At 41.9% G+C, this 16,670-nt stretch overlaps 1 protein-coding gene across 3 annotated transcripts in view; it reads left to right on the top strand.

Moving 5' to 3' along the window:
- Positions 1–15,697, top strand: part of sema3bl (sema domain, immunoglobulin domain (Ig), short basic domain, secreted, (semaphorin) 3bl) — a 96,903-nt gene extending 81,206 nt beyond the window's left edge. The window contains exons 11-16 of one of the 3 annotated variants that reach the window (XM_084069077.1): positions 4,661–4,892; positions 5,171–5,262; positions 6,091–6,132; positions 6,546–6,771; positions 8,559–8,689; positions 10,743–15,697. In XM_084069077.1, coding sequence (XP_083925203.1) covers positions 4,661–4,892; positions 5,171–5,262; positions 6,091–6,132; positions 6,546–6,771; positions 8,559–8,689; positions 10,743–11,285 — 1,266 coding nt within the window. In that variant the 3' untranslated portion in view covers positions 11,286–15,697. Of the gene's footprint in view, positions 1–4,660; positions 4,893–5,170; positions 5,263–6,090; positions 6,133–6,545; positions 6,772–8,555; positions 8,690–10,742 lie in introns of all 3 variants that reach the window. The other 2 variants (XM_084069078.1, XM_084069076.1) reach the window with 2 other exon arrangements.
- Positions 15,698–16,670: the final 973 nt, after the last annotated feature.

Genomic DNA, 16,670 nt, shown 5'->3' with positions numbered 1-16,670 from the left:
TTGTTTGGGTCACGGACCCATATATATGGGTAACGAGTAAATAGCTTTTTTCTTTTACTACGGTTTTCTATTATTATTATTATTATTTCAAAAGATTTTTAAAAAGTTTTAAAACATCAAACATTTTCAGAAATCAAAAATACATTTAAAAAACAGAATTCCATAAATGTAAAAAAAATACTATTAAGAAGTAGTGAAAATAGCAGATCTACAAGCGCACAACGTGTCACATCGCAATGCATTGGGAGCTTGTAGATCTGCTATTGTCACTGCTTTGGGTCCCGTGGAGACATAAAATGTCTCTTTTGGGTCTCGAGTTAAAAAGTTTGGGAACCAATGATTTAGTTAGATAGTTAGTTTGTTTTATTTATATTTAATTTGTTTAACTTGGACTGACTTGTTTCATGGGAATGTATCTTATTTTTTTCACTCCCCTGCCTTAAGCCTCCTATGGCACGTTCCTTTGTTAGTGGATATGTTGGCTGGATACTTATCCAGGTGGTTATTTCATGTCAAGTTTTTTGACATGAAAATCATGGTGTATGTCAAAATATGGTTCAGCAGCAACATGGTTTCGGAAGAGCAGGTCACATTTCTTCTTGACTTTTTCTCAGATTTTCCTACCTGGTCTGTGGATTCAGGCCAACAGCCTTCTGGTTATAAGCCCATTTTCTCTAACCTCAGGGAGACCACAGTTCTTTAACCCATTAAAACCGAGAAAGCATCTGTGTCATTTTAGATTTTAGCCTTTAACCATTATTGTCTCGTTCTCGTCCTTCCGTGTGTCCACCAAGCTAACATTGGTCAAGCTTCACGTGACACGTGACAATATGTTGAAAGGGTGTGCTTTGATTGGCTAGCGAGACGCATGATGAAATAGAAATATAGCAGATATACAAGCTCATAGCGCATGACTTCATGCCGCGGTATGAGCTCGTAGATTTCTTTTTAAAAATTGAAGATTTTTGCAAATCTTTAAAAATGTACATATTTTCAAAGCATATTTTTAAAACATTTTTAACTCAAATCTTTGCTTCTGGGGGTCCCTGGAACAAAACAATTTGAGATGGGGGTCCGCGGCCAAATACATATCATTTTTGGGGTCCTTGACATGAAAAAAAGTTTGAGCACCACTGATATAGCAACATAAGTTTTTCAGAAAACTTTAGAAGACATTTGTAGAATCGGCCTCAGGTCTTAATGGGTTAAACAGGCCTTTTCTAACAGTAGAGCCTGTGTGTGTGTGTGTGTGTGTGTGTGTGTGTGTGTGTGTGTGTGTGTGTGTGTGTGTGTGTGTGTGTGTGTGTGTGTGTGTGTGTGTGTGTGTGTGTGTGTGTGTGTGTGTGTGTGTGTGTGCGTGTGTCATATGGACTTTGAATCTCTGAATTTCCATACAATTATGTGATACTCGAGGGAACCCGCACATTTTCAACAACAAGAACAAACTTCTCCATGTAGCAGCTCATTTAAACTTCAACAATCATTATTATAATACAATTATTATTTTCATTACAACAATCATTTTATTAAGTGCTCTTAAAGTTTAACTCCAAACGCTGGTTGTTTTATATTTGATTATGAGCCAGGAAACCTCTGCCGCTTTTTAAGACGCCTTTTTTCCCTCTGCCAAGTGTGGTTGAGTTAAAGCAGAGAGTCAGGTTGATTTGGAAGCCAGCAGACTAATCCTGCGGTGTTTGGCTGTCGTTCCTGTGTCCAACACCCCTCCCTGATCTCTGGGGCCTGCCTGTTGTAATGGCTCAATTTCCTATGTGAGTTGCAACTGCTGCTCAGAGCCGGCATACTGTATTTCATGCACATATGTGTGCAAACACACGTTTTCAGAGAGTGCATGCACACGCACTCACATACAGACAAACATACAGGTATAATGGACGCAGATAATGAATGCATGCACACACACACACACACACACACACACACACACACACACACACACACACACACACACACACACACACACTCAACGATAAGCATGCACACATTGAGTTAACCACTTAACTCTGGGATTGAAAAATTGCCAATATACAGTACATGTTTGCAATGCGTTGTGATCTAGTACTGTAGATTGGGCTGGCTATTTTTGGCGAAAAGATTTGGTGTAGAGGGAAAAAGAGCATATCAAGGACAGAGCCATTCAACTCAGCTCTAGTTTACTAAGTATAGAGGCTTTAAGAGGTTCTACTGGAAGTGGATGCTGTTGTTCTACATTATACACATTGACACATTCCAGGATGATGGAGGAGGATAAGTGTGTGCCAGCACTGGTTCCCTCCTCTCCCTCTCACTCATTGTCACTTGGCTGTCAGTAAGTGATGTTAACATAAGCAGTTGCGTGTGTGTGGCTGCAGTGTTTGGATCCGTTCCATTCCAGCCTTCTCCTTACAGAATAAAACAATTATTATGAGTAGCTGAACAAGCTGCTTCACCTGTTCTTGTGCTTTCACACTCACCACTGGCCTGTTTAAAAAGAAAAAAAAAACACTTTAAATCAGCTCACACTCAGTAGGGCAGTACTGTGTGTGTGTGTGTGTGTGTGTGTGTGTGTGTGTGTGTGTGTGTGTGTGTGTGTGTGTGTGTGTGTGTGTGTGTGTGTGTGTGTGTGTGTGTGTGTGTGTGTGTGTGTGTGTGTGGTGGGTGGGTGGGTGGGTGGGTGGGTGGGTGCGTGCGGCTGTATGAATGTAAAAGATCTTGCACGCTCAGCAAATCTTTCCACGATGCTGCATGCATGTTTTTTTAAATGTTATATAAATAACCTTATAGTTGAATAAAATACATTCATGTTTTATATGGCGACCAGAGACAATGTGCAATGTGTTTGCCAAATTTATAATGTGAGCATTTATACAAGCAGTTTCCCTTCAACTGACCAGCATATCATTACTGGACAACAGAGATGGAAAATGGAGCTTGATTTTGCCCTTTCTTGATTTTGTTTAGCTTTGTTTATTTTATGCAAAAAAATATTTTTCCCTTTCCCACAGTAACTGCCAAACGATTTTGGAAGGCAGAGCTTCATTTCACTTGATATTAAATTTAGTAGACTGGTTCGTCTGACTTTCTCAAAATGACACTTTTTATTCAGTGGATTGAATCAGACGGCTCGTGATCGGTAAGATAGACGATTAAAAGTGGAGCTTGAATTCCCTTCCAAATCCCACAGCTTTCACATTTTAACATTACTGTTGAGCGTCTGGTATGATAAAAATGCTAATTCCACTAATTTACCAGGAACTTTTCCTGTATTAACAACGCATACTGTAGTTACTAGTGAATTTCATTTAACATTTCACAACCTTCTCAAACCACAGATCATTTATGTCATTCAGTTTAAAAAAAAAAGTTACACACAGACACACGCACGCACGCACGCACGCACGCAATCTGAGTAACTTGGAAAGCAGTTCTCTCCCAATGGAGACTGACAGTTTCTGGCCAACGAGTCAGAGACCACAGCTTCAATTCCTTCCAGTTCCAAACCCCACACCTTTTACACATGCACGCATGTGCACACTCGCATGCGCATATGCACAGAGACACACATATGCTCACAGAAAAAAGGTAATGTACAGAATTTAGTTAAGGTTTTTTCTTTTCATATGCAAAAACATCATTATAAGTAATTTATCTGTCATTTTTCCCTATATCAACTCACACATACTGGTCAATGATATGGAGAGGAAAACTGAAATTCCATTCCTAATCCCACTCCTTGCATGCACACACACACACACACACACACACACACACACACACACACACACACACACACACACACACACACACACACACACACACACACACACACACACACACACACACACACACACACACACACACACACACACACACACACACAATGATAATTGATATAATTTAGGGGAACATTTTACTTGGAGTAACACATTATATATTAAATACTCAGTACATTTTTCACGTTAACATCCCTGCTGGTTTCATATCACTCCATTGAAATAGAATCCAGAACAACATTGGTAGCGCTATATTGCGGCTCAGTTCCTGTTGTGATAGCCTGGAATAATAATATCTTTACCATATGGCGGTCTACGCTAAGGAGTAGGGACATTTATCTAGGGCACTCAATGCCAATAGCAGAAACTGCTAACTGCAAATGATTGAGTTATCCCTAAAGGAGCTGAACGTTCAAAAATAATCGGTGTCATTTCAGCTAACTCTTTACTATGTCTCAATGCATGAGGTTGTCAGGCTTCATCACTGCAACTTCTGCTTTCATGTGAGTCAGTCTTACAGTTTGCGGTTTCGTTTGGAGTCCGTACAGACACAGTGGTACGAGTGCACTTCCGAACTGCTGTGCTGTAATCCTTTTATTCCTGCCCCCACCTCATATCTCTCTCTCTCTCTCTCTCTCTCTCTCTCTCTACCTCTCTACCATCTTCCTTACTCTTGTGATTCCCATCCTCTTCCTCAGTGTTCTTCAGTGGTATGCTAGAATTACTAATAAGGTTAAACTGTCAATCAAAACATTTTTTTTCTCCTTTTATCCCCCATTTCCTTCTCTCCCATTTTTGTTTGGCACTACTACTAAACAGTTCAGTTGTTCCTCTCTCCCTCTGTCTATCTCTTACTCATTCCCTCTGTCTGTCTGTCTCTCTCCCTCCAGTGTCCCAGTAAGATCACCAACCAGCCTGGCAGTGAGTTTGGCAGTACCAAGGACTTCCCTGACGCCGTTCTCCAGTTCGCACGGAGCCACCCGTTGATGTGGCGACCAGTGCTCCCAGCGCTGCGTCAGCCACTGCTGGTGAAGGCCAACGTCCCGTACCGTCTCACACAGATTGTAGTGGACCGAGTGGAGGCAGAGGACGGACAGTATGATATCATGTTCATCGGCACAGGTGTGTGTGTGTGTGTGTGTGGGGGTATGGATGTGTGTGTTTTAGTTTGGTGTATGCCAATGTTACATTTAATAGATTGAAGATTCAAGAGGGTTTATTTGTCACTCATAGAGGTACAAGGAGCAAAATGTTGGTGTGGCATGCTCTGCAGACTGTTATACCACACAAAAATGACAAAATAACAAGATAATAATAATGATCATACCTGATGTCATAAAATAAAAGTAAAGATAATAGGTTTCTATTTTAATCAAATAATTGTTTCATTCCTGTCTCAGATGTTGGGACAGTGCTGAAGGCCATCGCTATACGCAGTGGCAACAGTCTGGAGACTGAGGAAGTGACTCTAGAAGAACTACAGGTCTTCAAGGTAGATTATATATATCTTATATCTCTCTTAAACCTCCCTTCTTCGGGGCATCCAGGTGGTGCAGAGGTAAAGTCCCTGCCCTGCACTAGAGACTGGGTTTCGATTCCTCTCCGGCTTGCCCGGGTTGTCCAAAAAAAAATTATTGGCTGTGTTCACGGGTGTGAAGCCGGCAGGGGAGGGTGTTCTCTGTCACTTCACTTGTGACTCCTATAGGTTGGTTGGGGTGCCTCACCCAGCAGCAAGCAGAACCTCTGCACGCATTATGCCCTTCCAGTGAAACTCCTTAAGCGCGGTCCTTATTCCTTCCGACATCGGAAACTCTCTTGGTTACTAAAGGTTTTTTGAGAGTCAGGAAATCTGGAGGTGCATGGGTTCCGAGGAAAAGTATGTGGACCGCCCTTCCAAAGCTCGGAATTACGTCAATTTGGAGTCATATCGCCTCCCTTTCCAAAGAAGGTTCTGGATGTCGGAAGGAGTATGGACCGCTCTTTACTCTCAGGTGAAAAGTGACAGCTGGCAACTCCCATTGTGTATGAGAGCAGACATGTGGTTTTCTACACCCCCCCCCCAAAAAAAAAATACAAACAACTAAAAGAATCTCCCTTCTTCCCCTTCTTATTCTCTTCATTTTATTCATCTGATAAAGTTCTACTGCAGTGCGCTTAAGGTTAAACCCCAGACATATTAGACATGTTTTAATCAGTTCACATTTATGCTAGTTTCCTTTATATTTCAACTCATTATGCGTCCAGGCACATTTCCACCTCATCACCTTTCGCTTTCATGACTTTTCACACAGGCTGAATAATGTTGTTTTCACTAATGCAGGTGCCCACCCCCATCACATCCATGGACATCTCAGTTAAAAGGGTGAGTCAGCGTGACTTAATTAATTTTTCCTACAATTAGTTTTACTGGCAAGTTATTGAAACATATCATTAAATTCACAACACTAAATAAGAAAGAATATGAATAATTAATTACCACAATTGCAATATGTAGAAAAACATCTGGGATTATAATCTTAATCATAATTCTTCATTGTTTTGCCATGTTCAAAAGCCACAAAATCATTGCTTTTCATTACTGTAGAAGTAGCCGAAAATGATTACTCTTACAGCTAAATTCTCTCTAAAAGATAAAATATTTAAATGAAAATATACAATAGTCCTACTATTTACCAAATGCATACATGTTAGCCATGAGAACACCTATATAAGTGATGAATACCACATGTTATGTACCTTCCTAACTCCCTGTCCTCACCCTCCTGCTCTCTCCAGCAAGCTGTGTTTGTGGGTTCACCAGTGGGCGTGGCCCAGGTGAGACTCCATCGCTGCGAAACCTACGGTAAAGCCTGCGCTGAGTGCTGCCTAGCCAGAGATCCTTACTGTGCCTGGGACGGTTCCTCATGCACACGTTACCTGTCCAACAGCAAACGCCGCTACCGCAGACAGGACATCAGACATGGCAACCCTGTGCTGCAGTGTGTGGACCAGAACCTGAGTGGTGAGTGGAAGAGGGAGGGATAGAGTGTGTGTGTGTGTGTGTGTGTGTGTCATGCGTATAAAGTGTGTTTCCGTCTGTCTGCTGCGCCAGACCATCTGTCCTTATCTGTTAGGATGAAAGCCTATCTGAGTTTATGTGTGCGGTCAGGTTTGTGTACAGCAGCCTACATCTGTGTGTCTGTCATATGCTGCATGAGCTGATGTGTACGGAAGAGCAAGTCCATGGAAATACACATACATCCTAAACAACCTGTGTGTGTTTATGTGTAGTGCACACACAGAGCATGTACATTATACAATGTCTTGTAGATAAGATCTTGTTTGCATCCTGGTATCTTCTAGGTGGCATTAATGTTATGAAAAGCAACGTTGCTAACATGCTTTTTTTTACTGATGTATGTACATGGACAGTTGCTTTCATAGATGTTCTTTCCCAAGCTCTTTCTTGCTTTTTAGAAGCAGAATGCACACTCAGGGAAATGTGTGAGTGTGCATTGTGGGAAATGCTCACACAAACACACACACACACACACACACACACACACACACACACACACACACACACACACACACACACACACACACACACACACACACACACACACACACAGGCAAACATACCCAGCTGTACACACAAGAAAGGCCTCTTTGAAGAGATGCCACTTTGTCAAGTAATGGAATTTGGGTCATATTTATGGAGAGCCCTCATTGAACCAAGACAACCAGAGAGAGAGAGAGAGAGAGAGAGAGAGAGAGAGAGAGAGAGAGAGAGAGAGAGAGAGAGAGAGAGAGAGAGAGAGAGAGAGAGAGAGAGAGAGAGAGAGAGAGAGAGAGAGAGAGAGAGAGAGAGAGAGAGAGAGAGAGAGAGAGAGAGAGAGAGAGAGAGGGTGTGAAATGAAATAAGAGCAAAGAGACAGAAAGACAGATGGCTGAATGGGTCTGAAAACAGGGCAGTGCTCAGTAAAGTGTTCCCTGGCTGAGGTAAGATAAAAAAAAAGAAGAAGAAAGAAACACTTAAGAGAAGTCAGGTTGTATGTGATGTTCATGGCCATGATGGGAGTTGGCACCTGCCATAATGAAAACAGAAACACAAGTAGAAACATGTTCACGAGAGAGGGAGGGAAGGAGGGGGAGAGAGAGAGGAAGAGAAGGTGGGCAGAAAGGTGAGAATAGAAGAAAGTAGGAAGAGTATGAAGACAGATGAAGTGGAGCTGAAATGAGGAGGAGGGGAAGAAGGAGGACAGAGGAACAGATGGGGGGGTGGGGGTAAGCGTAGTTGGCAGAGGTGTGTTTGCTCACCTGAGCATAGGGGAGGAGCGGTGATGAAAGGTGTCCCTGTCAGCCTCCGTGTGACCCCAGGGGTTGAGAGTTTTATCTGTACTACATCACAAATTCCTGAATGGTTATTGAACACTGAGAGTGTACAAATTTACCCCTAGAGATCCGCTCAGAGTGAATTACACTCCGGATTCTGGAGTGTATTGACCAGTCTCATTACACATTTTATATTTTGGGTATTCAGTCTATGCCGTCGCCCCAAACTGATGTACTTGAGAGATGTACTTATGTGCATGTGTAAAGGGCTTCCCACACCAAGAACGACAACTGTAACAATAAATAAATATATAGTTTTTTTTAAATAATTCTAACTCAAGTGGATGGCAGAGTCAACTGCTCTCCTTCCTTATCTTCCTTTAACGCCCTCCATTATTTCATCTCTCTCTCTCTCTCTCTCTCTCTCTCTCTCTCTCTCTCTCTCTCTCTCTCCCCCCCCCCCCCCCCCAGTAGAGGACCTGGATGTGACGGAGGACAGGGTGATTTATGGGACGGAGAACAACAGCACCTTCTTGGAGTGCAACCCTCGCTCTCCACAGGCCACCGTCAGCTGGCTCGTCCAACGAGATGACCGCAAGGAGGAGGTGAGATGGATAGAGGGAACGGAAGGATGGAGGGAGAGAAGGAGTAGGGTTGATTAAATGAGTTAACAGTGGTCTTTTGTTATCAGAGGATTGATTGCACAGTGAAACACCAACAAGGGAAAGAAGGATAGAGAGAGGGATCATAGTAGCAGAGAGAAAGAGAAAGCGGGGTGTGTAGGGAGAGGACCAGATAAACGAGTGTGGTCCCTCGTGACCACAGACGGTCTTGTCCAATGAATCCATTCAAGTATGATGGATTGATGTTATGAATGAGGGACGGAGTGGGACATGAAAGGAGGGTACAGTAAATGAGACAAAGAGAGTGAGTTAGTAGAGGTATGTTTTTGATTACCGTAGAATGCTATACACTGTAGCATTTGTTTTGTCTGTTGAGACAAACAAGGTCAGATGCAGGGCTACAGATGGAACTCTGAAGGACAGACATCAGAGACAGAGAGTGGAAGGAATGCTGTGACCTCAGAATTCTTCTGATGTATAAATGGTCTCAATGTTAAAGTTGTGTACAGTACTTCAATGAAAATGCATGGACCATGCCCCTAAATATGACATAAAACTAAAATGGACCATGGCTCCTGGCTTTTAATACTGTCCATTTGCAACTTATGTTGTAGTAAACCTTTCACAGTTTTTAGTCGGTCACCACACATGCCTCTTAAAATCACTTAAAGGTACCATTTGCTTTTTACTACATTGTTGTGGGAGTGAGTGGCCATGCACCAAGTAACACACCCAATAACAACAACGCATTTCCCACAGTAATGTGTATGAGGTTGGATGTTTCTCTAAACCTAATCGAGTGTCGCAGTCAGCCATGTAAGTAGTGTGACATTACCACCCTTCTCAGCTTCCCTTCCAAATAAACAGCTGGCTCACACTCCTGCAGACTGGCCTGCCATGTTTGTGTTGGCACAGTGAGAGAGAGAGAGGGGGGTTGGGGATTGTAGATGTTGAAGGTGAAGAGAGGAATGGGAGATGGGATAACGTGAAGTAGAGTTGGAGAAAGAAGAAAAGAAAGAAATAGGGAATGGGAGGGAGGGAATGAGAGGGACTGACTGAGTAAAAGAGAGTTTAGGTAGACTGAAGGAGAGAAACGTGTCCCGTGCCCAAAATAGCCGATCTACAAGCTCACAACACATCGCCGATTGAGTATAAATTAGGCATGAGAAGTAAAGACGTGGAAGAGCAAAAGGAACGAAAGTGTGGGCATGAAGGTTAAACAGAAAAAGAGGTGAGGAGGAAGAGGGGCAGAGAGAGAAAGAAAACAGAAAGAAATTGGCCTTGATTTCATGGTACATTCTTACTGCTGCCACCCAAGCTGAGAAAACAGCACAGATGCTTCTATCACTCCCATCCTCACCATGTGTTCTCATCATGACAAGCAGTAGTTACACTTATACTCTTTAACTGTTCCTTAACTTCTTCCAAGCGTTCAACTGTTACTATACTACTATTACTATACTACTACTATTACTATGCATATACTGTACATTTTCCAGTTTGACGGCCTTCCTATAGTACATTTTTTTAAGGACACTAGACAATGCATGATTATTTTTAGACGATTTTTCCCATCATGTCTCCCTTCCTTGCATGATCATCCAGGAAGTGTGTCTGAGATCTATAATGGCTCTGACCTTTGCCAAAAATAGCAGATATCACAGCATGTAGATTGGCTATTTTTTGGCATGCGTCACCATGAAGAATATATCAGGATTTATTGTGGGTTAACTGGTAATGTCCGTTGAAGTGTGAAGATTCCAGAGTCTGCGCTTTGTTCTAATCGCTCTATATAATATGAACGTACTCTGCATGTTTCACCGCTCTGTCCACCGCCTTTTTACACATCTCCAATAATGCTTGTTATGTCGATTATGGCCAGAGGAATCCCAAATTAAACCTACACAAATCTAATACTAAAACCTGATTTGAAAACTGGGAGACCAACCTACCAACCGACCTACTTGTATCCTCTCCTCTCCCTGTATCCTCAATGCTTGCCACCCTCCCCCCCCCCCCCAACCATGCATACCAGCTCACGTCCGGCCACCCCATGCAGGTGAAGCTGGACGACCGCGTGCTGCGCACCGAGCACGGCCTCCTCTTCCGACGCCTCTTCCGACAGGACGAGGGCACGTACATCTGCCGCTCACGGGAGCACGGCTTCACCCAGACCCTGACGCGCCTCACCCTCGAGGTCCTCCAGGCGGAGGCAGTGGGCGAGCTCCTGGCTCGGTCCGACGACGCGGGACCCCACGACAACTTCAAGGAACGATCGGCGGGGGGTCTCCGGACGTGGCTGCCCTGCAGCGCTTACACTAGGGTCGTCGGGGGAGGGGGGTCAGCGGGCCAGTCACGCTCGTGGTTCAAAGACATCATGCAGCTGATTGGTCCATCCAACCTACCCCACGTGGAGGAGTACTGCGAGAGGATGTGGTGCAATGATAAGCTGAGGAGGAAGCACAAGAGCATGATGGAGAAGTACCGGCAGGCACAAGACAGCGCCAGGAAAGCCCGAAGCAAGAGCTCCGGGGAACGTAACCGGACGCCGCGGGACCTCAGCGCACGGGCGGAATAACCGGAATAACCGAGAGGGAGAATACAGGAGGAGGATGAGTCGCATAAGGAGGAGAGTATGGGAGGAGATATAGATGACAGTGTGTCGCAATTTTGAATAATCTCTAGAGGAAAGGGCCTTCTCCAGGAGTAACCCATGGACAACGCCCTTGGCTCTGTGTGGTTTTGCTAGATGTAGCCATTATAACCAGTTTGATCTTCGGATAGGTTCAATAGATTTTTGTATTGTTGTTTTGTACTGTTTTCTCCATGCTGTCGTGCAGTTGCTAGAGATTGCTTCTGCAGTAGATGTTGTTCAACTGGACATGAAAGCAGTTAAGAGACTGTTGAGAGACTACAACAAATGAGACTGCTACAGACTTGTTAATATGACGATGAGGAGGAGGAGGAGGAGAAGGAAAAAAAGGAGATAGAGACTCAAAGCAAAAACCAGCATAGATGGATTTACCCATCCTGGCCTTGCTAAGGACAGCCTCTGACACCGTTATAAATATATCTAAAAAAGAAAAGAAAAAAAAGACAGACTTTTCTTACTTGTGTGACAATCTGGCACTGCAGCAGAGTGCTTCAGCCCCGCTGTGGACCCCTCCTATCACTATCATACATTAAATACATCTGTACACAGTAAAATCATGTGTTTGGAAATAGACCCAAATTGACCCATATACGTCTATTTTGTTCCATTTGTAAACTCAGAGTTAAATGAACACTAAGGATTTTACTGTGTATAGATCAGGTTGCATTGTGTATAACTTTGGACTATTACAATTTATGTACATTCCGTCTGTCCCTTAGCTAACTTGGGACAAATGCTCCACCTAATAAGTCACTGGATTCACTTCCTTCACACTCTGTTTCATGATCCAGGGTCATTGCCCTGCACTTGACTTGGCTTGGCATTGTTACAAAACAGACATGCACTATTTAAGCTTGATGGGTTTGCTTTTGCAAGACAACACGAATGACATAACCGGCTCTATTTCAATCTCATTTAGACACCTGAAATTACATAAATACATGGAGTCACAAACATACGTACAGTATGTGCAATCAACGAAGCATGCATGAAAAAAAAAAACTACACACCGACATATGGACAAACACACTTATTCTGTACCGTACCACACAATCCCATTAAAGAGAACCATAACACATTGCTTGACTTGCTTAAACTGGAAATTGCCATGAGACGATTGTTGATGGTTCAACATAATAATGGTCTAAAACCTAAGGTTAATGGATTCAGGGTGAGCTTTTCTTCTTGCAATGGCTAAAGAAAAGCTCCCCCTCTTCTATATGTTTAACAGGATATTTTATATTGGATGGCTTCATGAATGCTCAGCCACCAATTTTCACTTCTTTGAGGACCTGTAGCCACCACAATGTTCTTTCTTGTGTTTTTAAACCAGTGGTAAACCTCAGTTTTCTAACACTTGACAGCAACACAAAGTTATAGTAGTCCTGTCTTTTAAATGTTGCTGTGAATAGGATTATCTATTTCTCTTCTTTCTTTTTTTTGGTAACAAATATTGAAAGCTGGGGATATCAACCCTGATCGCTAGCAGAGATAGAGCTAATGTTAGCTTTTGTTGGATTGAATTGTTGTTGCTGGGTGTATAGTACAGTACATGTCAAAAAAGGGAATGCGCTCCACTAAAATGAAATATCAATTTAAGCTATTTTACAAAAGTGACTCATGTTCAACTGTGGTAACATTACTCTATGCCTCTTTTGACCGGCTAGTAAACTCTGTTTCCCACAGTTCCTTTATGTATTGTAGTCCTCCACTGACACCAGAAAGAACAATAGAATGGGTCAAATGTAATGGCCCACCGTTCTGGTCTGCATGCTCTGTAAACACTGGTCTTAAAATGGTTCATGGTTTTAAACACAGCATTACCCATGTCTTTTATTGTCTTAGGTTAAAATATAACTTTTAACAGTGACTGAAACCTCAAGGATCTTTTATTCAAAAGTTATAAGGCATAAAGGAGAATGAATGAGAGTTGTGTGGTATTTTAATGAGGGATGCGATCTTAGTAGAATCCTACTTAAAAACAAACAAACATAAACAACATTAGGTGCATTATATGGAAGGGGTAAAGATACATTTTACCCAAATTGAGGACACACAAGCATGAAGTTGTTGAAGTCATTGCTTGCAGAAATGTTGAGGATTAAGGACAGAGTAAAGCTTGGATCTATGAAGAAAGAGGGAGGGGAGAGGTTTAAACAGGAGGAGTGAAGTAGAGTCTTGAAGAAAAGAGGATAGGTCATTATTACATTATGTTGGCTGGCTGGTAAGAATCATCAATTTAGGGCTTAATAGGTCTAGAATATAGGTTATCTACACGGCTTTGCTTTTATAAACAATTAAATCTGTTTATGGAAGGGATAAGTCTGATTATGGGATACTCTGTGTTTCAGGAAGCAAAGGTTAAACTAATGAACTCGTTGACCTCTTAGCGACCTTTGTAGCGTGCGAATCAGTTCAAGAACGTGAGGATTTTGGAGGGGAAGAGCAGTCCAACAGCAAATTCATTGAGACGTTTTCTAAATACCAAAACTGCCACAAAACATGACTGGATATGGATATTCATTAAATACTCATTTGCACAATCCAACTTGGTATAAAGATATTGAAATGTAGAAAATGTACGTTTTTTTCTTTTTTTTTACAATGGTGACAGCATGGTTAACCACATCATGTATCGCTCGCACAGAGTTTATTTTCTTAGTTTAGAGGCAAATGGGAGTAATTATTGGACCCCTATTCCACTGCTTTCTCTAAAAATATTGTTTCTGATCTCTATCTAGAATGAAAGAGTGACAGACAGACAGAAGCAGGGAGAGAGCGAGAAAGAGTGGTTTAACATCTGTGGCAGGATTATTGTTCATAAATTCAACATTACTCCTGTTTGTGATTACTTCATTTCATTGGCAGTTGCTCAGGTACTTCATATTATAGGTGTGAGCTACTTCTTAAAGTAATGAGATTCATTAATAGACTGTTTTGTTTAGTTTAATTTGTATGTTTTTTTACATAGCACTAAAGGATTTATATCCGACTCGTATAGAAGGTTGAGCTATCCAAGATGTACTTGCCCCTTTTCCAGCTTTTTTTACCATAATTTTACCATAATTTCCATATCCTTGGTGTAGTTTAAACTCTGCTGTCTTTAGTCAGCATGTCCTGAGACACCGCCAAGCAAAATCTAAAAAAAAAAAAAAAAAAAGAGATTAAGCTACAAAAGTCATTTTGTACAGTAGTTTAAGATTGGTTGTGTTTAATGCTGTAAACATGTAATTTAGAAAATACAGGTAAAACGTTTACTGTATACAAGTGCTGTATACTGTATGTACCAATGCAAGAAGTTTTTGCATGCATGCTGCACTGATGCTCTACCCTCCAAGGTGCAGGATTTGGACAATCCTGTAATTTAACGGCTGGATTGATGCTGCAATGATGGGGATTTCAATGCTACACACGGCAACCCACCGTACAGACTTTATGAATAATAACTTCTAACCTGGTGTGAGTGACCTATAGTGGCTGTACATAGTGAACATATTATGCTTAATTTATACTTCATCGTACAAGACGGCAATTTTCTGCACGGGACACCGTTGTACGTCTGAAGTATAAATCAGGCTTTACTGTTGTGGGCAAAGAAGGGTTATTCCAATGACCGCAAGTTAGGTGATTCTATGTATTCTGAGTCTGTAAAAACACCTGGTTGTTGTTACTGTTTCACATGGACTCTAGTAATGGATCGGGTCTGGCACAGCTCGGCCAAGAGGATTTTCTCCAAAAGAACAAACTCCACCCTTCTGTCACTTGAGGGATACTAAATCAAACACTCCCTAATGGTCCAGGTGCATAAATATGGCTGACTCCTGGTCTGACAGGGTATTCACTTTCTGGCCAAGCTGCAAAACTAAAAGAAACATACTAAAAAAAGAAAGAAATCACAGTTATGCCTTTGGAAATTGATCATGAAATTGCATCTAACAATTGGGTTAGACTGTCTGACTCTGAAAAGTTACGATCAAGGTAAGCATTAGATTTATACTAGTCATGTATTTTGGTAAAATTTCTCATCTCCAGGGCCTTCACTTGGCCAAAAGGTAACAACATCCATCTCTCAGCCATCCTTTCCAACTCCATGGTCCAATTTTGACCCCTTGTCCGTTACATGAAATTCTTCCAGAGGATTTTGACATTTGGGACCTGTTCATTAATTCTGGGCTATTGTGAAATTGAAATATTCTGGAAATTGGAATATTTGGTTCTTTGAGCAGTAACTTTGTGAACTTCCGTTTATTAAACTGTTCATTATGGTGTCTGGTTGGTGGGAGGGTCAAGGTGTATGAGGAGTGTCCTTTTGTTAGAAAGAAGCTAATTTAAATTGTTGCTGTATTTATATCGTATTTAAGTATGCATGCTGTGTATGTGTATGCTATTTAACAAGATTAAAATTAACATTTGTGTTTTCTAACATAGAAGAGATGTCGGACTGTTTTTCTCACTGTTGGTCTTTAGTGCTGAGTAGAGAGTTGATAGAGATGGGAGGCTCTTATTTGGCGCAGAATGTCACATCTTTTGCATGTGCAAATGATGCCTCCATATATGACTGAATTTGTACTTTGTATTTGTACTGTGTGTGTGTGTGTGTGTGTGTGTGTGTGTGTGTGTGTGTGTGTGTGTGTGTACTGCAGTGTATGCATTGTAGTGTATGCATGCGTGAGAGAGAGATGAAGACAGAGAAGAGAGTAGATGGGAAGAGACATTCTATTGGAATAGTGTCTTCTCTCTCCTCTGTGTTTTGTCTGTTGCTGTCTATCTGGAACTCACTGATGAACTGAGTCCAAATCCATTTAAACAGCATCTCTGAGGAACATTTTTACGTGTGTGTGTGTGTGTGTGTGTGTGTGTGTGTGTGTGTGTGTGTGTGTGTGTGTGTGTGTGTGTGTGTGTGTGTGTGTGTGTGTGTGTGTGTGTGTGTGTACGCTCAGGGGGATATGTGAACAAGATGTTGGTATGATACTATATATAATCCCTGCTGCTGTAAGCCTTTTTATTGATTGAATATTTTATTAGGCAAAAATGTAAAACAGCACAAGTACAGTAAAAACACTTTGTCTAAAAGGTCAGTCCAAAAAAGTCCTTGCGGTCTTGTTTCCATTGAGGTCCTTGTATTCAATTCATAAACACATAAAATAGCACCAAACAGTTTAAAATCATCACAAAAATACAGAAAAAACAACACTATATGTACAGAGTCGTAAAAACAAAGGGGGGAAATGAGAGTCAAAGGAGGGGGGCGGGTCGTCTGTCTAGGGGAGAAGTGGTACTACCTCCCCCTTTGGCTTCCTGACAGGTGAA

Source organism: Gymnoscopelus microlampas (genome assembly GCF_963454915.1).
Source record: "Gymnoscopelus microlampas genome assembly, chromosome: 10".
Lineage (NCBI taxonomy): Eukaryota > Metazoa > Chordata > Actinopteri > Myctophiformes > Myctophidae > Gymnoscopelus > Gymnoscopelus microlampas.
This window is presented reverse-complemented; position numbering and strand designations above follow the sequence as displayed.